Raw genomic sequence first — 26,156 nt, 5'->3', positions numbered from 1 at the left:
TTTTGGATTCTAGTGTAAGTTTATCATCAGTGGTAGGGATTGCTAACTTTCTCTAAAGGCCTATTTGGCATTGTAATAAAAATTTTAGAGACAGTGCATTAGAGGCTACTAGGAAGAAGCAACTTGGAATCAGAAGTTGATTCTTGCGCATGAATTGAAATCTTGTTTTACACTGCTTTGCTCTGTATGTGTACCACTCTATGTATTTATGTGAATATGTTGTCTTCCCAACTAGATCATCAGCAACTTCAGAGTATGGTTCTGATTTCCATTTCTCTTGATTCCAGTGAGTAAATAATTCACTAATTTGCATTAAGTAAGCACTGAGTAATATCTTAGGGAGAACATTCTTTCTCTTTCTCCTATTTTTAATTTCTCTGAAATATTAGAGATGAATGCAGAATACAAAAGGAATATGAAAATATTCCTTACCATTCTGGTTATTAGTGGAATAGGTGAGAGGAAGAAAATGTTCAAAGGAAAAGTTCTACGTAAACTACTTACAAAACTATCTATTTAGCAAACATAATAGTCAGAATGCCCAATCTGAAATAAGTCAAGTCTAAAATATGTTAAATGACCATGGCTGGGGAAATAAAATATTTGAACATTTAAATTATCCATATTACTCAATAATATTCATGTCATATTTATTCAGCCTGCGTGTTTGCTATTTTTACAAAATTATGTTTAATAATCCAAGTTTGGGGGCACCTGGGTGGCTCAGTTGGTTGGGTCTCTGTCTGCCTTTGGCTCGGGCCATGAGCCCGGGGTTCTGGGAATGAGTGCCACGTCAGTTCCCTGCTCATCGGGGAGCCTTCCTCTCCCTCTGCCTCTGCCTCTCCCCTGCTTATACTCTCTCTCTCTCTCTCTCTCTCTCTCTCTCACATATGTAAATAAAATCTTGGGGAAAAAAATAATCTAAGTTTGGGGAATATAAAAAAATTGTTTTTCAAATTGGTACTGCTTTAAACATTGATGAAATGCAACTTAATGCAATTTTCAGATAAATAGGAAACACAAAATTATGAATTGATCATATCACAGTCTGTCCTCACTTCTCAGATATTTGCCAGTGATACTTCATAGGAGGAATCACATTTAAAAAGCTCATTGTTTTGGAAGGAGGTCTTCTGGAAAGTCTCACACTCTGTGGCCTCTTTATAAAATAATTCAGATTTGGGTAATGATAACTATTTGCCTGTGTTAGTGTAAAGACAGTAATTATTTGATGTTTTGCCAACTTCTAAGTCATACTGGAAAAATTTACAATAATCAATGGATTCTTTTAAAGTGGGAATATTGGAGGCTTTATATATAAGATGATCAAACCTCTTGGAAACTGAGAACTTCACAAATTCTCAACAATTTGCATGTGTTTCTATAAAAAGGCATCTGTAATACATGAGCAGTACCAAGACATTTAGGTAATTACAATTCATTCGTAAGTAGCTTACCATAACCCCCAAAATATATTTACATATAGTCAAGAGACATAAATGATCTAGGAATGAAGTCTTCATTTGCCTTGGGTACCTGGTAAATTTCAAATTCTACACTAGAAATGACTATCACAAAGGTGAAGAATCAGGCTGAAAGAAGCACTAATTATGACACTTTTAGAGGTTTAAACCAATCTCTCAGTTTTTTTCACATTTCACATTTTAAACTTCCAGACTTAAGCCAGGCTTATGAAAGAAAAATGGAATTAGAATGAGAGGATTACACTTTGGGAGGGTATATGAGTTGTGTGTTTGTCATCACTGTGTCTTTAAAATTTATGTGGAATTTACGTGAGTTTGGTATCTTCATCAAGAAATATTATTTATTATTTTTGGAATCTTTTACTGTTAAGTAATATTAGGGATAGTTACCTAGGTTCTTTATCTTTTCATATATATCAGGAGTCAATTATTTAATGAAAAAAAAAATCCTCACTTGTTTTAAAAACACTGTCTTGGGGCGCCTGGTGGTGTAGTCAGTTGGTTGTCTGACTCTTGGTTTCGGCTCAGGTCATGCTTTCAGGGTTGTGGGCTCGAGCCCTGTGTCGGGCTCAGTGCTCAGCTTGGAGTCTGCTTAGGATTCTGTCTCCCTTCTCTTTCTGCCCCTCCACCCATTCTCTCTCTCTTTCTCTCAAATAAATAAACCTTAAAAAAAAAAACAACAAACCACTGTCTTACACAATTTTCTATAATCATAGGTTGTTTTATCTGTGGAAGATTAACCCTTCCCTGGAAGAATAAGCTATAAGAAACGATCTGCCTAATGGTGACCACAACTTGGATGCCCTGTTGGTGACCAAATCTTAGTAGTCTTGAACTAAATCCATCAGTTTTCCCTGTCAATCTAGCTTCTCCTCTCTTTGCTATTTTAGTGAACTGAGGTCTCCATCAGTCAGTTAGCAGCCAGGAATGTGGAGGTGTTCTAGACACTCTCTTCTTCTATTTTACTCATAGTCTTTCACCAAATCATATAAGTTGCACACTTTCACCTATTATGAATTTGTTCCCTCCTATCTACCCCTATTGTAGAGTTTTTGTCAATACCCTCATCATTTCTTTGGGCTAATGAAATGCTCCTCTAATCACCCATCTGTCAATCTACTGCCTTGCATAATGGCTGTATGTCATCAGTTGATAAATTAGAAAACCATTAAATTGTCCATAAAGTGTCCTTAAGATCTTATATAACGGCCCCTGCTTGTCCCTTTCATCTGGTCTCTTTGCAGGCCTTGAACCCGAATTGTAGCCATTCCAATATCATACAGTTTTCAAATCACAGCAGGCTGTTTCCTAACTGCTTCTGTTCATGGTGTTCTTCACCGAAAGTTATCCCCACTCCCCACCTTCCTTCAGTGTGCTGCTTCCCTAGTTGACATACTCATTTTTCAATATTCAGATCAAATAGGTAAAATTGATAACTTTCTTTTGTGCCCTATATGCACATCGGTCTTTTACAGTATCTATGACACTTGATTAACACACATCTATTTACTTGTCTGTTTTGCCATGATAGAATGAAAGCTGCTCAAGTATGGATCTTCTACTTTATTCATCTTTTTATGTTCAGAAAACTGCAAAGTTTTAGCAAAAGAGTATATGGTTAATAGATGCTTCTTGAATTGACAGGTGAAGTAAAAAAAAGTTAATACCTGGGTTTTCAATAGGCATTTCAGGTGGAAGTCATATTTTTTGATTACTGTTGAGAGGCACTGTCTGGAAAGAAAAAAAAAATCTTTGTTTTAAAGTGGGTAGGTAAACTTATATTAACTTTAGCATATTTATCATAAGTTCTGTTTTGTCCATGATTCTATAGCAGACATGGTTTAAAAAGGATTGCTATTGACACGATTTTAAAAACCATTTCAGATGAATGTTTATAAACTTTGTGTAATTTGATAGGCTATAAACATATTTGAAAACTTTAGAACTCCGAAAAAATCCATGACAAATTAACCAAACCTCTCAAAGACCATTCATGGTATCAAACTACTCTTAATTCAAAATGTAAGTTACAAAAAGATTCATGAGCAGATAATGACAAATATTAACATCACGAATTGTTAAATATGCAAAACCCTGAAGAGAATTGCTGTCAGAATTAATGATGTATATTTATAATAGATAAGGTTGTCTCTGACATCAAACCTCTGTGTTTTTCTTTCCTGAGCTGCTTTTATTGCTTCAACTTTATCTATGCATCGGTGGAATACATGTGAGATTAGTAGAGATTGTTCTGACTTCACTTATCAAAATTATTTTCCTAAACATTATGACTTTCCCTTTCTATTTGTCCTAAAAACTCCTGAATTGAATTGAACAAATCATATAACACAAAAACAGTGTTAAAACACACCAATATATTTTACAATAGCTACCTTCACAGCCTTTATTAAATCATCACTTGAGTTGCGTTACATCTAACAGTTCAAAGACAAAATTCGTAGACTATGTAAAAGTCAGTGGAGGTATAGAAAAAGAATAGTGAAAATTTTTGGCTATGGGAGAGAAGGTTTTTATTATAAAATCTGACCCTAAAACTTAAAAGACCCCCAAGAATATATATCTAGTTCAGCACCTTGCTGTTAAATATTATATTCATTTTTTAGAAAAACTCCTAGAAACTAAGGAATGTATGTGATTTGGCCAACTTCTAAAAGGAAGTCAAGTAAGGGAAGAGGAAAACTGAAAACAAAGCTCCTGCCATCTAGTGTTTGATCTTTTAATGACACCACAAAGTGGTCTGAGGAGGGCAGGCAGAATAGCCTTGTATTACAGAAAGTAAAGTCTTGTAGGTCACCAAGATGGCAAAGTAGGAGATTCCAGTCTCTGTCTTCCCACAGTTAACAACTATCCATAAACAAAAACAGCTCTGGGAGAGCTTAGGAGTCCTTCTAAGAAACTTCCACAACACTGTACAACAACAACAACAAAACCTGAGAATAACCACACAAAAAAGGAAGGGAGGGCAGTTTCATTTTGCCTGCCTCATCCCATCCCGCAGTCCAGCATTTCTCACTGCCAAGAGGGAAACCCCCTTGCTGGAAAACGGAGAGTGGAGAGCCAGCAGCTTCCCCAGCCTTTTGGGCCATTACAAGAAGGACCTGCATTGGTTGTACTCCACCCAGAGACCAGCAAAGCTGAGATGCATAAAGACAGCTAGGAACAAGGAAGAAGGGCTGGGGCCACCAGTATCAGTCACACAGTGGAGTCACTATGGTTCCCAGAGACCTGCTCTGCAGAGGGCCCCAGTAGCTTTTACCACTGAAGAAACCAACAACAACATATAGCTGTAGACCCTCCTCCCCGGAAGATTTCACTCTTTCTCCCCTCCCCGGAAGATTTCACTATTCACATTCACAAACAGCAGCTGCTTGAGTCCCTCTCCACTCCCTTCCTCACCCCACTGCCACCCCAGGGCTCACCTGTAGCTAGTTCCCAAGCTGTGCACCTGCAAGCCCTTGGCCTGACTTCTGTACTGGCCTTCACTGCTGTGCACATATCTTAGGGAGACACTGCAGTCACAGGAATGCACACCAACAGCCAAGGACACCCACAGCTGCTTGTGGGCCTGGACCTGGCCCTGTTTCCTGTCATTAACTCACATTGTTGGGCTTGCTTGCAACCAGCCCCTCCAGCTGTGTACCTAACCAGCCTGTCTCCCATAACAGCCTCCACCGCTGTGCACATCCAGGCCTGCAGCCACAGGAGTGCATGCCAACAGCCAGGGTCCCCACAGTGCCAGTGCACCTACAGTTTATCCTAGTCCTTGCTGCTGGCCCTGCCCTCCCCCACTATATGTATGCCTGCAACCAACCCTGCCACTACACAGGCACCTGCAGCTGGCAGCTACAACTGTGTGTGTATATGCCACCAGCTCTAGCAACAACCACAGCCTGCCCTGGTCCCTAGCTACTGGACCTGGAGGCACCACTGAAGATATCAACAGGACTTGCAGCCACTTCAAGGACCACAAAGTTAATGTTGTGGGCCCCAGTGGCCTGACCTGAGGAGACATCACACTCACCAGATCTGGGTCTTCCACATCACTCTGCACTTGGTGCCCTGCACCACTAGACCCAGGGTTGTAGCATGCTCCAGTGTGCCTCACCTGCAGGTGAAGGTCCTTTACTGAGGTCAGCCCATAAAGTCTGGAAGATGTGACTGCTTCTTCCCATGAACAGATACCTATGCAAGTCTCCAGGGATCACAAAGAATCAGGGAAATATGACTCCACCAAAGGAACACGGTAACATAGCAACTGACCTCAAAGAAATGGAGATACATGAATGGCCTGACAAAAAATTTAAAATAATTGTTCTAAAGATACTCAAAAATATAAGAACACAGAAAGACAATTTAGTGAAATCAGCAACACAATATAATGAGAAATTCAACAAAGGTATAGAAAACATGAAAAGAACCAGAAGTTTTGGAGCTAAAGAATACAGTGGTTGAACTGAAGAATTCAATTAAGAGCTTTGGCAGAAGAAGGGACCAAGCAGAAGAAAAAAATCAATAAACTCAAAGAGAGATTATTTGAAATTACCTAAACAGAGGAACAAAAAGAAAAAAAAAAAGATTAAGGAAGGCTATGGATTCATGGAACACCATAAAAAGAAACAATGTACATGCCATTGGAATCTCAGAAGAAGAAGAGAGTGAGAAAGGAGCAGAAAGCTTATTTAAAGATAATGGCTTTTGGCGATGTGTCTAGGAAGAAGTTGCTACAGCTGAGATTGAAGAGGTTGCTGCCTGTGTTATCCTCAAGGATTTTGATGGATTCCTGTCTCACATTTAGGTCTTTCATCCATTTTGAGTCTAAAGATAAGCAAGGGCAAAAATGAACTAATGGGACTTCATCAAGATACAAAGATTTGCACAGCAAAGGAAACTGTCGACAAAACCAAAAGACAACTGACGGAATGGGAGAAGATATTTGCAAATGACATATCAGATAAAAGGCTAGTATCCAAAATCTATAAAGAACTTATTAAACTCAACACCCAAAGAACAAATAATCCAATCAAGAAATGGGCAGAAGACATGAACAGACATTCCTGCAAAGAAGACATCCAGATGGCCAACAGACACATGAAGAAGTGCTCAACATCATTCAGCATCAGGGAAATACAAATCAAAACCACAATGAGATACCACCTCACACCAGTCAGAAGGGCTAAAATTAACAAGTCAGGAAACAACAGATGTTGGCATGGATGCGGAGAAAGGGGAACCCTCCTACGCTGTTGGTGGGAATGCAAGCTAGTGCAGCCACTCTGGAAAACAATATGGAGGTTCCTCAGAAAGTTGAAAATAGAGCTACCCTATGACCCAGCAATTGCACTACTGAGTATTTACCCCACAGATACAAGTGTAGTGATCTGAAGGAGCACATGCACCCAATGTTTACAGCAGCAATGTCCACAATAGCCAAACTATGGAAAAAGCCTAGGTGTCCATCAACAGATGAATGGATAGGGAAGATGTGGTACATATATACAATGGAATATTATGCAGCCATCAAAAAATGAAATCTTACCATTTGCAATGACATGGATGGAACTAGAGGGTATTATGCTACGTGAAATAAGTCAATCAGAGAAAGACAATTATCATATGATCTCACTGATATGTGAAATTTGAGAAACAAGACAGAGGATCATAGGAGAAGAGAGGAAAAAAATGAAACATGACAAAATCAGAGAGAGAGACAAACCATAAGAGACTCTTAAGCTCAGGAAATAAACAGGTTGCTGGAGTGGAGAGGGGTGGAAGGGATGAGGTGGCTGGGTGATGGACACTGGGAAGGGTATGTGCTATGGTGAGTGCTGTGAATTGTGTAAGACTGATGAATCACAGACCTATACCTCTGAAACAAATAATACATTATATGTTAATAAAATAAATAAATGAAAATAAAGGTTCTGACAAGTTAAATAAATAAATAAATAAATAAATAAATAAATAAATAAATAAATAAAATGGCTTTTGAACTTTCCAAACCTGGGGAGAGATTTAGACATCCAAGTTCATTTAATAATAGTTCACCTCATAATTTCAGTCCGAAATGATCTTCTCCAAGACACATAACAATAATGAAACTGTCTAAAAGCAAAAACACAGAATTTCAAAAGCAGCAAGGAAGAAAAATTTTTCCTCTTAAAAGAAAACCACCATAAAGCTATGAGTGGATTTGTCAGCAGAAATCCTACAAGCTAGGAGACAGTAAGACGATAAATTTAAGTTGCTGAAAGAAAAAACAAAAATAACCCCTGCCACCCAAGAATATTTTACCTAGCAAAACTGTCCTTCAGAAATGAAGGTGAGATAAAGGCTTTCACAAAAAACTAAAGAAAGGAAATTCTTCACCATAAGACCTGCCTTGGAAAAAATGCTAGCTCTTCAAGCTGAAATGAAAAGATGCTAATTAGTAGCAGGAAAACATGAAAATATGCAGTACACCTTACTGGAAAGGTAAGTATATAGTTGGATTCACAATTCTGTAATAGTGATGTGTCAATCACTTAACTCTAGTATAGAGGTTAAAGGAAAAAAGTATTAAAAATAGTTATAGCTGTAATAATTGTCAATGGATGTATGATGTAAAGAGATATAAATTCTGACATCAAAATCATAAAATTCTGAGGCAGAGTATGCAAATAAAGTTAAATTGTTATCAGCTTAAGACTGTTATATCTCTAATATACCTCAAGTAAGCCTCAGAGTAAACACAAAACAAAAACCTATCATGGATACTCAAAAGGTAAAGAGAAGGGAATCAAACTATACTACTATGGCAAATCAGCAATTAAGGAAGGAAGGAAGGAAGGAAGGAAGGAAGGAAGGAAGGAAGGAAGGAAGGAAGGAAGGAACAAAACAGCCAGAAAACAATTAACAAGATGTCAATTGTAAGTCATTACCTATCTTACTTAAAGTAAGTACATACTTAATTAAATATAAAGTTTTCCCCCTCTGCCCTTCCCCCCTGCTCATGCTCTCTTGCTGTCTCTCTCTCAGATAAATAAAATCTTTCAAAAAAAATTGGGGGGGGGGTGCGCCTGGGTGGCTCTGTTGGTTAAGCATCTGCCTTCGGCTTGGTCATGGCCCCAGGGTCCTGGGATCAAGTCCTACATGGGGAGTCTGGTTCTCCCTCTCCCTCTGACCCTCCCCCTGCTTGTGCTCCCTCTTTCTCTCTCTCTCTTTCAAATAAATAAATAAAATCTTTTAAAAAATGTAAAATTTTCCAGTCAAAGGCAAAGAGTGGCTGAATGGATAAAGACACAAGGATATACTGCCTGCAAGAGACTCCCTTCAGCTTCAGAGACACACAGAGTCACAGTGAAGGGATGGAGAAGGGTATTTCCTGCATAAAGAGACCAAAAAAAAGCAGAGGTAGCTATACTTACATTACACAAAATAGACTTTAACTTAAAAGCTGTTACAAGGGGCACCTGGGTGGCTCAGTGGGTTAAGTGTCTGTGTTTGGCTCAGATCATGAACCCAGGATCCTGGAATCCAGCCTTGAGTCTGGCTCCCTGCTCAGCAGGGAATCAGCTTGTCCCTCTCCCTCTTCCCCTCTCCCCACTTGTATTTTTCTCTCTCTTTCTCTCTCAAATAAATATCTTTTTATTTTTTTTATAATTCTTTATTATGTTAGTCACCATACAGTACATCCCTAGTTTTTGATGTAAGTTCCGTGATTCATTACTTGTGTATAACACCCAGTGCACCATGCAATACGTGCCCTCCTTAATACCCATCACTGGCCTATCCCAATCCCCCACCCCCGTCCCCTCTGAAGCCCTCAGTTTGTTTCCCAGAGTCCATCGTCTGTCATGGTTCATTCCCCCTTCTTTTTACCCCTCCTTCCTTCTTCCCTTTCTTCTCCTACCGATCTTCCTACTTTTTATGTTCCATAAATGAGTCATATGGTTTCACTCATTTATGGAAAATAATATCTTTTTTAAAAGCTGTTATAAGAAACAAAGAAGGAGCAAAAGAGACTACTATGAACAATTAATTGCCAAAAAAATTGGACAACCTAGAATACTGGATAAATGCCTAGAAAATACGACCTACCAAGACTGAATCAGAAAGAAATAGAAAATCTGAATAGACCAATAAATAAGAAGATTAAATTGGTAATAAAAAACCTCCCAACGAAGAAAAATTCAGGGGCAGATGGGCTCATGGATAAATCCTACCAAATTTTTAAAGAAAAATTAATGCCAGTTCTTCTCAAACTCTTCCAAAAACTTGAAGAGGTGGGGACACTCCCAAACTCATTATATGAAGCCAGGATTACCCTGATCCCAGAGCCGGAGAAGGACACTACAAGAGAAGAAAACCACAGGCCAATATCCCTGATGATTACAGATGCAAAAATTCCCAAAAAAATACTTGCAACCCAAATTCAACAGCACATTAGAAGGATCATATACACCATGACCAAGAAAATTTATCCCTGGGATGCAAGGATGACTTAACTACACAAATCAATAAATGTGACATAGAGCACATTAATAAAATGAAAGACAAATCGTTGATCATCTCAGTAGAAGCAGAAAAAGCATTTGAAAAAATGTAACATCCTCTCATAAACACTTTCAACAAATTGGGTATAGAAAAACATATCTCAACGTAATAAAGTTCATGTATGATAACCCACAGCTATCATCATTCTCAATGGTGAGATGTTGGAAGTACCTCCTCTAAAATCAGGAACAAAATAAGAGTTCCCACTCTCACCACTCCTATACAACATAGTACTAGAAGTCTTAGAGTAATCAGGCAAGAAAATGAAATAAAAGGCATTCGCACTGGAAGGGAGAAGTAAAATTGTGTCTGTTTGTTGATGGTGCAATCTTGTATGTAGAAAATTGTGAAGACTCCACCAAAAGACTCTTAGAACTAATAAATGAATTCTATAGTTTCAGGATGCAAGATCAATATGTACAAATCGGTTAGGTTTCTGTACACTGACATGAAAGTTTTGGAAAATTAAGAAAAAAGTCCCACTTACAATAGCATAAAAAAATACTTAGGAATAAATTTAACCAAGAAAGTGAAAGATCTGATGACACTGAAAACTATAAGACATTGATGAAAGAAATTGAAGAAAACACATAAATAGAAAGGCTTCCAGAAGAGTTAATATTGTTAAAATGTCCATATTACTCAGAGTCATCTATAGTTCAATATATATATATCATTATATATATATATTTTTAAGTAAGCATTGCACCCAACATGGGGCTTGAATTCACGACCCTGAGATCAGTAGTCTCATGCTCTACTGACTGAGCCAGCCAGGCACCCCATTCAATATAATTTTATCAAAATTCCAATGTCATTTTTCACAGAAATAAGAAAAGCAACCCTAAAATTAATATGGAACCTCATGATACCCTGAATAGCCAAAGCAATCTTAAGAAAACAAATCTGAAGTCATCACACTTCCTGATTTCAAACTATATTACAAAGCTTTGGAAATAAAAAGAATTATGACACCAATATAAAAATAGTCACATAGTCCAATTAAACAGACTTGAGAGCCCAGAAATAAACCTACACATACACGGTCAAGTAATATTTGACAAGGAGCCAAGAATAATCAATGGGGAAAGGATAGTCTCTTCAATGAATAGTGTTGAGAAAACTGGATATTCTCATTCAAAAGAATGAAATTGCACCCCTATCTTAAACCTTAAGTCTTGCTCTGCACAGCGAGGAAAGAATGAACAAAATGAAAAGGCAACCTAGGTTATGGGAGAAAATATTTGCAAACCATATATCTGATAAGAGATTGATATCTAGGGGCACCCGGGTGGCTCAGTCCATTAAGCATCTGCCTTTGGCTCAGGCCATGATCCCAGGGTCCTGGGACTGAGCCCCCGTTGGGCTCCCTGCTTGGTAGGGAGCCTGCTTCTCCCTCTCCCTCTGCCTACTGCTCACCCTGCTTGTGCTCTGTCTCTCTCTCTCTCTGTCAAATAAATAAATAAAATCTTTAAAAGAGAGAGATTGATACCTAAAATGTAAAACTCAATAGTGAAAAATCCAATGAAAAAATTTGGATAGAGGACTTGAGTAGACCTTTCTCCTAAAAAATATCTACAAATAGTCAAGAAGCATCTGAATAACATGTACATGAACAGTATCGCTAACCAGGGAAATACAAATCAAAATCACAATGAGATATCATCTCACACCTGTTAGAATGGCTATTATCAAAAAGACTCTTGTCAACACTGTGGAGAAAAGGGAACCCTGGTATACTGTTGGGAATTTAAATTGGTACAACTGCTATGGAAAACAATATGAAGGTTCCTCAAAAAATAAAAATTAAAAAAATACAGAACTAACATATCACCCTGCATTCTCATTTCTTGTGTTCAAAGGAAATGAAATCACTATCTTGAAGAGATAGCTGCACTCCCAAGTTCATTGCAGCATTATTCACAATAGCCAAGACATACAACCTAAATGTCCATCAATGGATGAATGGATAAATATGTATATACACACACACAAACATAAACATATATATACATATATATATACACACACATATATATAATGCCATTATAGATAAAATAATATGTATCAATATAAAATACTATATATAAAATAAAAATATATTCTGTATACTTTATATGTAAATACAAAATTTATATTTATATATGTATCATATATATAAATATTTTATATATACTTATAAAATTATATGCAATATATACAATTGAAGTGGAATGAACACTTACTGAGAGACATTTGATTTTAGTCCTAGCTAGAGCATTAATTATCTGTATGATGGTTGACAAAGTCGTGAACTTTTCTGTGTTTTAGCTTCCTTACCAGAGGATAAGCAGCACTGCCCCGGGATTGAAGAGAAAGTGTGGAGGAGTTAGATTCTGAGGCTAGTCTGTCCATGTCAGGTTTCCTCTAGTATTCACTGTGGCAGAGCTCTTGCTTTGCCCTAATTTAACCCTGTGAACACCTATACTGCACAATGGTCAAGGTCACCAGTCTTCTGTGAAGGGCCAGGCAATGGCAGGGTGAGTGAGTCAGGAACAGAAGGAAAACTACCTTGCTCTCACCTTCTTCTCCTAGCCTCCCCTTGTTTCTCTGTGTCCCAGGCAACAGCTGTCTACATGTAAGTCACAACCCTCCACCAAACCAGTTCAAAACAATCCTTTGTCTCCCAAGGAATTCTCACTTTTTAAAGAATTTGTAAGATTTGATGTCTCTCTACAGTTGTTTGTTTGTTTGTTTTTTGATAAATTTATTTTGGAATAAGGAAACTACAGCCTTTATTAATATGTCATTTTGATGGGAACCTATACCTGATTCATGTAATTAGCTATAAAATAAAATAAAAATTAGCTATAAAATAAAAAATTAGGTTATATTGAAAGTCCTCCTTATCCGTACCCATTCTATGATTTTATTGTTGAGGACGAATATTTTGGGGGAAATAAAGAGAGGCACATATGGAAAGACACAGTAGTTTAATTAAAAAAAAATAACGTCTTTGCAAATTTCAGGCAGACCTAATTTTGGTCCTACCACTAATGAACTGAGTGGCCTTAGGCAAGGTATTTACTCTTCTAGAACTTTAGTTTCTTTGATTCTGAAGTAAATTCTGTGTCTTATCACAGGGTTGTAGGGAGAATTAGATGATATAATGTATGCAAAATTTATAATAACTCCACTAAGTGATTGATAGCTATTCACTAAGTGAATAGTCACTAAGAACAATTTTAACTCATATTTTTATATCAGGGTTTGCTTCAGAGATTAATGAAATATATGTCCCATACCCCATTTTTTACTCATTCAGCTCAGAACAACTTTAATTCCAGATAAACCCATAGTGTAGCACTACTATGTTCTCCCAGTTTAGCTTCCTGATGGGTCTGTTCTTTCAAATAATACATGCATACATTTAGATATCGGAATCAATTAGGATATGTTCATTTACTGTCATTTGAGTTTTCCAATTTGAATTCACACTCCTCTGTTTATGATATACCAATTATTTTCAGGGAGTTCAAGAAAGAAATTTAAAGCAGGAGGTTTTGACTTTCAAAGTATGGAAATTCAATTATACAAAGAGCTCAGTGACACATGCACACTCAAATTCACAAAATGAATGAGAAAAAAAATCCTTGAAAATGTAATAACGAGTAGCAGAGAGATTTTAAAATGAATGTTAGATTGTTCTGGAAGGTGTTAGCAGCTCTTCAAATGTATCTGAATAGCTGTGAAGAATAGATAATTATTAACAAAATTTGCCAAAGGGAGATACCTATTAAAAGTACAAGAGCTTCCACGGTACTAGTGAAAGGACAGTTTTTACAATCAACTGAAAAATATTGTGATTTGGCACTTGAGAACTCAGTCAGAAAGTAGTCTTGGAACAAAATAAAGTATCTTACCTGGATACTTTCCAAATATGCATAAATTCTAGAAGTTGGTTCAGATAAAACTGACTGTGGTCATCTTCATGCTGTAGACAGCAGAATATATTAATATTTATAGAGTGAATAGGAATGAGTACCAGATAAAAATAGGTCTGTAACTTCCTGCTGTCATTTTATTCACCTCTTTTGATAACCCTCATTCATCATTTTAATATTTTGTTTTAAAGACTCTTCTTAACTCTGTAAGCATTCTTTCCAAAAAGTGAATCAGAAAACTGAGCTTTGGTTGAGGATAAACCTCAAGGACACTTGAAAAACATCCTGGCATCACCAAGTTCAAACATTAAGTTCTCCTAACAGGAAGGCAGTTTGGCAGACACTAGTTCTTTCACATACATGCACAGTTTCTTTACGATTAGGCTGGGGATGCCATGGCAGTATGACTCAACAGCTTGCCAGATTGGCTGGCAGACTAGGAATGAACTCCATTTTTCAACTTTACCACATCTTGCCTCCCAAATATTAGTGTAAGAGTTATCAGTAGGCATGTGTGTTATCCCAAGATGACCAGAAACTAACTCATCATAAAATATCAGTTGTGTGGTCCATATGCATAAACACGCAAACACACACACATACACACACACACACACCCCACAACTCCTCAGTTAGCTCTTCTGCAACAGGCACTTATGAAAATCCTATGCAAGTCTGAAAGGGAGAATGCGATATAGACCCTCATAATGGCACTATTTCATGACACACAGCTGTTAAGTTTGGGAGCTGAGTGAGTCCCTAAATGCCTGGAGTGCATGTAATCTTGTATGTTAATATACAATCTATTTTTAAAACTGCCTATTAGAGCTCCTGACAGAAAACATCAGAAGGAAAACTTTTATATGGCCTAAGATCAAAGGTATATTAATATTTTTGTTGGGTGGTTTTGTGGGGAAGAGTAAGGAAGCAGTTACATGGAGAGATTAAGGCATTCCTATAATACAATGCTTAGAATGCATGCTACAGAAAAGAAACGCTTTCAGCAGAAGAAAAGAAACCTCTTTCTGAAGTTAAAACCAAAGCAAGCATATAAATAATGACTTATTTGCATCTTTCTGTATAGCATAATCATGTTCATTTTAAAACCACTTTACTTGGCTTCCAGAGATGCTTTTTAGGGAGAAATTGGCCTTTGTCATATTGTCACTTACAAGAAAAGTATTTTTTATTTAAAGGAGCTCAAAAGTCTGGAGAACAGGTTTGAACAGTTGTCCATGGAATATATTGTACACTTTATTTTTCTCCAAAGCTGAAGGCCATCCCTTCATCTTAAGGAAAAAATCAAGGTGTCTTTTTTTTGCCTTTTTATATGAAAAATCTACTGTTGTATGTGTTCCATGAATGTTTTCTTGAGCTAGAAAGAAATCTTGATTTTATGATTAATATCAACAATGTTGGCAATACTTATCAAATTTGAGAGAGATACAGAACAACTTTTTTTTATAAAAGACTCAGTTACACACATCTAATCAGGATAGGGATTATAAAATTTTGAAATCTAGAAAGATTTCTAAGGACTGTCAATGTATTTTATGAATAATCTCATGGAACAAGAATTAAATTACCATATTTCAGTGTAACACAAACAAGTTTAAAATAGGAAAGACATCTGAGATGAATTGAGCTTTGCAATATGCTTGTACAATTAGAGAACTCTATTTACTGTAAGGCAATGGTGTCAATAAATTTAATGAATGACAGTCATCATTATGTTCCTAGTATTATAAAGAAAGAATACCATAAGCCATTTTATGTTATGTTACTGGAAAGAAAATATAATTGTTTATAAATGTTTTTATACAGCTAAAATTATGAAAATCCTAGAGAATTTTGACACTATGTTAAACAATAGAATCAAGAGAGGAGACCAGTCAGTCTCTCCTTTCCATATAGAGTTTTTAATAGTAAAAGGCTAAAATACCATCTAGTCTAACACCCTAATTTTATTACATCAATAATTGATACTTCTGTAGTCCTGATTAGGCACAGGCACTGATTTAAGCTCTTCATTTACATTTCTCAATTAAGTTCTAATAATAACCATATTAGATATGTATTATTATTCACATTTTTCTTAACCAGAAAACTAGGGTGAATATAAGCATTTGTCCAAGAGCAGACATTTGAATTTGGCAGTATGAATCCAGAATCTGTTTTTAAACAAGTTGCCAAATCAGTAAATTTAACACTCTTTATTTTATAAGGTTAAAATAACTGGGTCTATATGTTCTAGGATTTATACATAAAAATAATCACCACAACTAGCCCGTCATATTCATCTGTCTCAGGTGTTCCTACCCTAGGCTTTAAAAGTATAGTTATCTTTTCTTTCAAAACAAGTATCTCTCTCAGACTTTTTAAAAATAATTATTTTATTTTACTTTAGAGAGAGAGAATGCATGTGAGCATGTGCACAAGTGGGGGAACGGGCAGAGGGAGAGAATCTTCAAGCAGACTCCCCGCTGAGAGTAGAGCCCTTGGTGGGGCTTGATCCAATGACCCATGAGATCATGACCTGAGCCCAAACCAGGAGTCGGATACTCAACCAACTGAGCCATCCAGGCGCCCCTAAGTCTATCAGACTTTTAAATGTATATTTGTTTATTGCATATCTTCTTTACTAGGATGAGAACTCTGCATTCTAGAATAAGTAATGAGATGTCTTGTTTGTTGCTGTATCTCCAGTGTTTAGAAGAGTGCCTGGTATAAGTAGGTGCTCAATTATCATTTGTTCAGTGAACAAATAAGTATCAATCTGTGTATACATGTTTTCTAAGTCATAATTCTGAATTTTAAGTAGGTTCACTAACCTATTTCTTCACATATGAGATTCTCAAAGGCAAGTATTAAATATGGCATGTAAATTTATTTAATAAATATTTATTGAATTAATTATTTTTAGATCATATATGTAATGTACTTAGCATGGTATCTGAAAGTAAATCCTTATAGATTTTAATAAAATGTAATATCTTCTCTTTGGAAATATGATGCTAAAAAAAAAAAAATCCTTCAAGAACCAGGATTTGGGGAGATAGAGACATGGAATGCCTTTCTGATAGTCTATATGGAGGCCACCACTACTCTTTAATTGCTAGTCAGAGCAGATTGAATCTCCTGGACACTAAGCCCTATGAAGACTGGGATCTCGTTGATTTTGTTCAGCACTCTAACTAACATTAGAGTAGGGCCTAGTACACAACAGTTTAATAGCTAATATTTCGAATGAATGAAGAATATATATATAAATCTGTGTCATCAAGCATATTATCTATTTTTAAATAGCAGTGTTAGTGCTAGGAAAAGTTGTGGATGAGAAAAAGCATTTATACTCTTTACCTGTAAATTGTTGAATTAGCCAAGAGATGGTGATACTCACTGTAGGAAGTAAAGTTTGTGAGTTGAAGCTTAAAAAAGGCAACCATGTAACTTAATTCCTGCTATGATCCAAATGACACATCGAAAAACAGGTGTTTCTAGTGACAATTATACACTTTACACCCAGAAGTGACTATATGCTTGTCCCAAAAACATATGACAACACCCCAAAGATACTTAATTGGTTGGCATTATGTTATAGGGAGACCTGTCACCAGGCTAGATTTTCTCAAATCCCATCTCCCTTATTTACTAACTATGAAACTTTAGGCCATTCAGTTACTGGTTTGAATTTTCAGTACTTCCATTTTAAAAAGGAAAATAATAGTAACTATCCCTTTTTTTTGCTCTTGAGCTGTTGTGAGTTAATACATGTAAACACCTATGATGTCGCAGACTTTGGGGTAAGTGAAATAGCTGTGGAAAACAAAACAAGGGGCACCTGGGTGGCTCAGTCAGTTAAATGCCTGACTCTTGATTTCGGCTCAAGTCATGATCTCAGGGTCTTGAGATCAAGCCCCACATTAGGCTCAGTGCTGGGAGTGGAGCCTGTTTAAGATTCTCTCTCTTCCTCTCCTTCTTCCCCTCCCCTACTCATTCTTTCTCTAAAAAAACAAAATATATATTTATGTTAATATATGTTTATATATATATATATATATATATATATATATATATATATATATAATTTTACCAGTTGTGCTGAAAGTCACATCTAAACCTTTTGCATTCAGTCACATCTAAATCCTAAGTGTGCTTGTCATATAAATTGATAGCAAAAAATATGGGCTATGGAGACTGACTGGATTCAAACCCAACCTCTTCTGCTTACTTACTAGTCCCATGAATATGATCTGGGGAAAGTCATGGAGCTCCCTGTGATTCAGTTTCATTATTTTTTAGTAGTATTTGTCGCATAGAATTATTGTGAAGATTAATAGAAATGTTAATTCTCAGACATAAAATATATGTCAGTACACGTTGTATCCCAGTAGTGGTGTTAAATGTATTTAAATATAAACCTTAATTTACATGAAACTGAAATGCTAGGGATTTGTGAATTACTACCAATGAAGTAAGTTATTTTTCAGCAACATGAAAGTTCTCAGGGAGAATAGAAATTCTAATCAGACGTTTTCTCTTCCCCTGTGTTGAAATGAAACGTGATGATTTCAGCTTTTTCCAAAACATTGAGGACAATTTGAAGACTCTTAGGATATATTAATACTGAGAGTATTAGTTGTACTTTATAATGTTTCTCTGTGGAGATTTCAGATGCATAGCCCTGGAGCTGTCAACACTGGCTGAGCTGAGTACCTGTTCCAAAAGATTTTTCTAAACAACTCTCTTTTGGCCTCATTATGTTATATTCCACGTAGATATATTGCAACCTAATGCACCACCTGACACTTTTTATGATGAAACACCTCAGACTAGAAAAAAAAAAGAGTCACGCACTGGAAATCTGCTATCAGATGTAAATGACAGGGTGATGGGATTTTTGCTTAAAGCAGGTAATTGGAAGATTCTACAGAGAAAGCTGCCAAAATATCAAAGTTCATTGCTTACTGTGCAATTTGGGTTTGAAATAACTCAAGACATCATATAGGGAATAAAATTCATATCTAACAGCATGAAATTGTGTCTTTAAAGCACAGTAATCCCTTTTGAGGTTGTTTTATTATATATATTATGAATATTAATCTGTCCTGATTTAAACTGTGTTGACACTGACATAAACAGGCTTCAAATAGAATGAGAGTTGTGTTATTTTTCTTTCTTCAGTGGTTTCCCCTTCACATTTTTTGTTCTGTTCACTTCCTAGTGGCTTCATGGATAGTATGAATGTAATAATCTTAATAAGTTTCTCATAAATGATTTTTCCAAGAGACCAATTGATTTGCTATTATGCTAAGGTCGCAGTAATGTGTTCATGTGATTGCTTCAGTCTAAATCATTAACAGGCATTTAGATAAATATTTTATTATGTTTAGGTAAATATACTTAAATGAACATGTATTCATTAAGCTATGTAATTCCAAATTGTCAACAATCCATAAAGACAAGAATATTGTCCTTAAAATGATTAGCTTGCAAATTAAAACCAATGCTAAGAAAATCTTACCTTTCGAGATAACTTTCCTGGAACTTCCCCATTTTTCTGCAGATTAAGTTGAATAACAGATTTATCTTTCTGAAATATTTTGTGGCTCCCCAAAGAGTAATCACTAAAGGAGAAAGAAAATGAATATAGTTATTTCCTCCCATAATGCCCCAAAGTGTATGTTTTCCTCTCTGACTTCATTGACTTCGTTCCTTTTCTTTTTTTTTTTTTTTTTGGAATTTAGTCTGGTAAATTTTTATATATAGCCTTAGTTTTATATATTTATTTAAAAATATATCCTCATATTCATTTTTAAATGACAATTTAAAATATTATAGTTATTAAGATATTACAATTATTTTTCAAGTACATCAATTTAGAAAATGATTAGATACCTTTAGAATGGACATAAATTATAATAAAGAATATTCTGCATATTCAGAGTTAGTTTTATCTAGCCATCTCAAAGGTGAGGACAACATGCTTCTGGGAGGTCTAACTGATGCCACAAAGAATATGTGGGGACCACTGTATCAAGGAAGTGGAGCAGTGAGGTGGAAATGTCATAGGCTTTAGAGACAGATTTACTAGCTCCATGACAGGCAGGCCAATTAAACTATCTGAAACTCAATATACATTTTTTAAAATTGATATTATTAATATCTACATCAAAGTGTTGATGAGCAGATTAAACAGAAAAAAATATCCCTACATATTTCAGAAATTTCTAACGGCATAATTTTTCTTTCTTCCTCCCTTCCTCCCTTCCTACTTACTTTCCTCCTCCCTTCCTCCCTCCCTCCCTCCCTCCCTCCCTCCCTCCCTTCCTTCCTTCCTTCCTTCCTTCCTTCCTTCCTTCCTTCCTTCCTTCCTTCCTTCCTCCCTTCTCTCCCTCTGTAAGAGTCATTAAAAAGGATGAATTTGTTAATGTACTTTGTTTAAGGATCTTAATTAAATATATGAAGGGCTTCAGAAGAAAAAAATAACATGTTAAAACGTTTGAGGCCGTTAAGGTGATATATTAATTTATCTGGAAAATTCACTAAATATTTGGGACCACTTATTCTCAACAATGGCAGGAAAATAAAGCATTACTCTGTTGATAGCTACTAAATTTTCTGTAAATGTTCTTATTTTGACAATTGTTATTTTTTTAAGAAAACACCTATCCACTTGTCAAAATGGTGAATGTTAGTATTCACAACATGTGTTCTACACCCTATGCCCCTTCCCCCTATTAGATTTCTGTCCCAGTGCTCTCCAGGAGTTCTATATTGCTCCTTGAGTTATTACTACCTCTAGTCTAAACATAAGGCATGGCATGTGTATTACTTGAGCTCCTGCCTTCCTCATCACCCAAGTTCTGCTCCAAGGACATTCTTCATATTCTCACATGGATTCAAGTTCCTCTCCTTTCATCCCCCACCACCAAATCCTCTTTCCACGCTTAGAGTCCTGTTTTCTTATTCCTATCCTGGGACAGCTTAAAAGTAGTGGCCCACCCTGCTATCAGTATTTCCATTCCTCAGTGTGTTGAAGTCCAGACAACGGACCTCAGTCTAGTGACTTCAGCCTCAGATATGGTTATTGCTTTCTTGAAATAACTTTTTTTTCTTCACCCACCTGTATGCATGTATACCCCTTACTAGGGCTTCCAGATAAAATAGAAGATAGCTGATAAATACTAATTTCGGATAATAGTGAGTAATTTTTTTAGTATAGGTATGTGTCATGTAATATTTGATATATAATTTAAAACTTTGAAATTCAAATTTAACTGGACAGCCTATATTTTCATTTACTTAATCTGCCAATTCTACCCCTTTCTAAAAGTAGGATCTAATTCTTCCCTTATCTTTGCCTCACTCTGGGTATGTGTATGTGTGTATGGCAAGATCTGAGTAATTATCAGATTTTGGATAATTATCAGATTTTGCAAGTCTCCTTTTTCCCCTATAACTCATCTTTCCATTTTTTTTAGTTACCTTATGGGAATGTGGTCTCATGGAAAACGTTTGAATTGCAGTAAACTGTAAAAAACAAAACAGATAAAAAAATTCTCCTCTTTCCCTTTTCCAGAATAACAATTACTCAGAGTTTATGGCACTTCTTTCATAAGCCAGAATAAGTGGCCAAGTACATATATATTTCTGTTAAAAATGAAATCATTTTATTTTAGCTCTATCTCTAGCCCATAGTTAAATGTCTTTTAACTCATTCTCTGAGACTGCTTTATAATCAGAAAATTTAAAGTATCTCACTCATAGGCAGTGCCTTCTGCTTTGTTACCATTGGTTTATATTAACTATAATTTTTTTTATTGTTTTCCTTCATTTGTTGAGATTGACTTCTTTGAATCTCTTCTTTATCTTTAGATGCTTGTGAGATAAATATAGTTTTAATCTTCCAATGGTTACGTAATTTTTAAATAACATGTATCAGGTATTTTCCATTGTAACCTCAATTTAAGCACTGTGTATATCACACTCTCAAATAAGCCTTAGAGCCTAAATATGACTTCAGTTCATTTCTCTCCCATTGCCCTCCAATTGCCCAATTAGAGACCATTTTGAATTTTAGTTCCATATTCTCTTATCACTTAACTGATGAGATCGAGAAAAGTGTAAATAAAACAAAGGTAGAGACTGGAATTATAAAAAAGATGTCTTAGAACATTTTATTTTTAACTAAAAGTACGTAAATAGACTCTCAATCGCCTAAGTTTTGGTATCATAGTACAGAAAGCCTTTGATATAGGATGCAGGTCTGTTGATTACACCTTTATTGATTCTTTATGGCATAAACTAAACTTGTAAGTAATTATCTCTAACTTCTAGTTCCACCTTCTTTATAAAGAGCATATACTTGGAATTGAAGAACAACCTGAATAAAAAATTGGTTTAGATTTTTATAATTATTGCTCTAATCTTTTAAAGTTGTTTCTTCCACATTTAATCCAGCAGTACTAGTTTTTAATGATTCCTCTTTATCAATTATCTATAAAGAATTCAACCTAATTTTTTTCATAGCAACACTTTCTTTTTTGTTCTTTATACTTATGTCCTTATATACAATCTATCTGGAATGCATTTGTTAAGTAAAGAATGACGTATAACTCCAATTTTGGACATTTTTCCTACATAAGGGCAACTTTCTGGAACATCTTTAATGAGGACATCTTTTCATCTCTGACCTATTATATTTATCACATGACCAGCTTTCATAAATATCTGATCTGTTTCTGGACTCTAAATATTCCATTAATCTATACATCTATTCCTATGCCAATACCAAATTGCTTCAGTTATATAATTTTCTAGCATATTTTGAAGTGTGGAAATGAAAGTCACCATTTAAAAAAATTATAGTATCTATTTTTGCACAGTTTCTCTTCCAGAACAATTTTAGAATTAGTGTGCCACTGCTAAGGAGAAAATGCTAATATAGTGTTGACTTATATTTAATTTATGGGATTATGTAAGAAGAATTGGTATTTTTATAATATTGAATCTTCTTTTCAAGGATAAGTATATTTTTACATGCACTCTAATTCTCTTTTATGCCCTTGAGTAAAGTGTTAGTTTTCTTTCAGGTCATCACTACACATATTATGCTTTTTGCAAGATATTTTATAGATTCTGTTCTATTATAAGTCGGAGGGTTTTTTTTCATATTTATTAATTGATTTTATGTGTTGACTTAGCTTGTGGAATCCTGCTGTAATATCTAATGGTTTTTCAGTTGATTATTTTGGATAAGTTGAAAATTATATTCTTTTAAAATAATTACACTTTTATCTATTGCTTCCCAATACTTTTGCTTCCTGTTGTCTGGAACACTCCTGAATAGTAGTAATGATAGTAGACACCCTTATCATTTTCTTGCTTATAGGAAATACCTCAAATGATTAACAGTTGGATATGATATTTGCTGTGTATTCCTGCTGTGTACTTTTTGTGTTCTATTTTGTTAATGGTTTTAAAAAATTATAAATAAATTTCAAATTTTATCAGAGAGGTTTTCTGTATCTATCGGGTGGCATCATATTGAGATCATTTTTTTTCTTGAATTGTGTTAATATACTGATTTCACTGATAGATTTTCCTAATGTATAATTATCTTTACATTTTTGTGTAGATTTGTCCCACTAGCAGATTTAATTTGCAGTTTTTTAAGTTTTTTATGCATATATCAAAATTTAGATAGGCCTATAATTTTAACATTTTATTACCTTTATTTGTTTTAGGCATCACAATTAGGCCAGCCTTGTAAACTGCATATACCTTTTCTCTGTCCTGGAATAGTTTACTTAATTGGAAAATCTCTAGTCCCTGAAGGTTTGGTGCAATTTGCCGAAAACTAACTTTACACTCCACACTGCTCATTGTTTTCTTACTTTTATACATCGCTCCTTGAGCTAATTTTGAAAGCTCATCATTCCTTAGGAAATTGTCTTGTTTTTTATAAAGCTGTCAAATCAATGTTCCAAGTCCCTCCTATTTTAAATATCTTTTGACATCTTATCTAGGAGCTCCACAATCCCCTTGCAATTGTTTCATCCTTCCCATGCTGTCACTGTTCTTGTTTTACCAGGAGGTTTTTTAGTAATATTTTTTCCTGTCGTTTCATGAGAATTTTGGTGGGCTGGTGGGTAGATTTGCATTTTAGTATATTAATCAGTCCTGAAGATATCTAATTATGATTCTAATTATGGGGGTATCATGTATGATTTTGCATGAAGAAAGATCTCAAAAACTGGAAAAGAACAGTTCTGGCCCAGATCTCTCATTTTGCAAACAAAGACACTGGGTTTGACAAAATAAGACCAGACATTAGAACATAAATACTTGGAGTAAAAATAGCACACTTAAAATTTATTTATAGATTCAGGCATTCCTGGTATAATATGATACACGTGTTTCTTTTTTTTCCTTTCTTTTTTCCACATCTTTCTTTTTATATAAGGTGGCAGTGAAGTGTTTTGCAAATTGTGGGCTAAAAATAACAGGTCTCTTGGGAAAATAGGGTTGGAAGACACCACTCAAATCAATACGGATCTCTAACCAGAACACACATGGACACACATATACAAATCATAATAAAAACATCAGCACGGTTTTAAAGCAACTTCTTGCTAGACCTGTCTCCAAAGGCAAGAAAAACAAAAGCAAAAATGATCTCTTGGAATTTCATCAAGATAAAAAGCTTTTGACCAGCAAAGGAAACTGTCCACAAAACCAAAAACCAACCAACAGAAAGGGAGAAGATATTTGCAAATGTCTTATCAGATAAAGGGCTAGTATCTAAGATCTATAAAGAACTTATCAAACTCAACACCCAAAAAAATAAATAACCCAGTCAAGAAATGGGCAGAAGACATGAACAGACATTTCTCCAAAGAAGACATACAAATGGCCAACAGACACATGAAAAAATGCTCAACATCACTCAGCATTAGGGAAATACAAATCAAAACCACAATAAGATACCAATCTCACACCAGTCAGAATGGCTAAAATTAACAAGTTGGGAAATGACAAATGTTGGCGAGATATGGAGAAAGGGAACCCTCTTACACTGTTGGTGGGAATGCAAGATGGTAAACAGTATGGAGGTTCTCAAAAAGTTGAAAATAGAGCTACCCTATGACCCAGCAATTGCACTGCTAGGTATTTACCCCAAAGATACAAATGTAGTGATCTGAAGGAGCACCTGCACCCCAATGTTTACAGCAGCAATGTCCACAGCAGCCAAACTATGGAAAGAGCCTAGATGTTTATCGACAGATGAATGGATAAGGAAGATGTGGTGTGTATATATATATATACAATGGAATATTACTCAGCCATCAAAAAATGAAATCTTACCATTTGCAATGACATGGATGGAACTAGAGGGTATTATGTTAAGAGAAATAAGTCAATCAGAGAAAGACAATTATATGATTTTACTAATGCAGAATTTAAGAAATAAAATAGAGGATCATAGGGGAAGGGAGGGGAAAATAAAATAAGACAAAATCAGAGAGAGAGAAAAACCATAAGAGACTCTTCACTATAGGAAGCAAACTGAGGATTGCTGGAGGGGAGGTGGGTGGGAGGATGGGGTAACTGAGTGATGGGCATTAAGGGGGGCATTTGATGTAATGAGCACTAGGTGCTATATGCAACTGATGAATCACTGAAACCTATGTCTGAAACTAATAATACACTATATGTTAATTAATTGAATTTAAATAAAAGAAAAATTGTAAAAAGATGCATCTAATTTCCAAAAAATATAAGGAAATATCATAGTAAATAAAAGAGTTGGCTTTTAAAAAAGTCTTAGTTTGGTTGGAGGAGGATATAAGAAACCTTTGATGCTTCTAAATACAGAGGTAAGAGCAAAAGGCACAAAAACTGGAAAATTCTGCAGTAAGCATTTTCAAGACAGAGCCTGAGACTGAGTTGAGAAAAAAAAATGCATGTTTTGTGCATGGTCACTGGTCACCGTGTACAATACTGTCACCCCCAGCAGCTTCCTGTGTACTTTGCTTTTAGCTACTGTTTTTAGTGGAACAAAACATTAACATGCCAGAATGTTTTACATGTATTAAGGTGACTTCTATGGATAAGCTAATTTATGTTACAGAACATGTTATATTGAGATTGTACTCAGTACCTCATTTTTTTTCAGATATCATTTTAAAAA

The 26,156-nt window shown here is 35.5% G+C and overlaps 1 protein-coding gene across 2 annotated transcripts in view; it reads right to left on the bottom strand.

The window, feature by feature from the left end:
• PIK3C2G (phosphatidylinositol-4-phosphate 3-kinase catalytic subunit type 2 gamma) overlaps positions 1-26,156 on the bottom strand; it is a 345,203-nt gene that overhangs the window by 268,758 nt on the left and 50,289 nt on the right. For both annotated transcript variants that reach the window (XM_026502333.4, XM_057319037.1), the window contains exons 6-8: positions 19,485-19,587; positions 13,940-14,010; positions 3,152-3,215 (exon numbers count right to left, since the gene is read on the bottom strand). In XM_026502333.4, the coding sequence (XP_026358118.2) occupies positions 3,152-3,215; positions 13,940-14,010; positions 19,485-19,587 (238 nt within the window). The remainder of the gene's footprint in view (positions 1-3,151; positions 3,216-13,939; positions 14,011-19,484; positions 19,588-26,156) is intronic.

The sequence above is a fragment of the Ursus arctos genome, unplaced genomic scaffold (assembly GCF_023065955.2).
Source record: "Ursus arctos isolate Adak ecotype North America unplaced genomic scaffold, UrsArc2.0 scaffold_26, whole genome shotgun sequence".
Taxonomy (NCBI): Eukaryota; Metazoa; Chordata; class Mammalia; order Carnivora; family Ursidae; genus Ursus; species Ursus arctos.
This window is presented reverse-complemented; position numbering and strand designations above follow the sequence as displayed.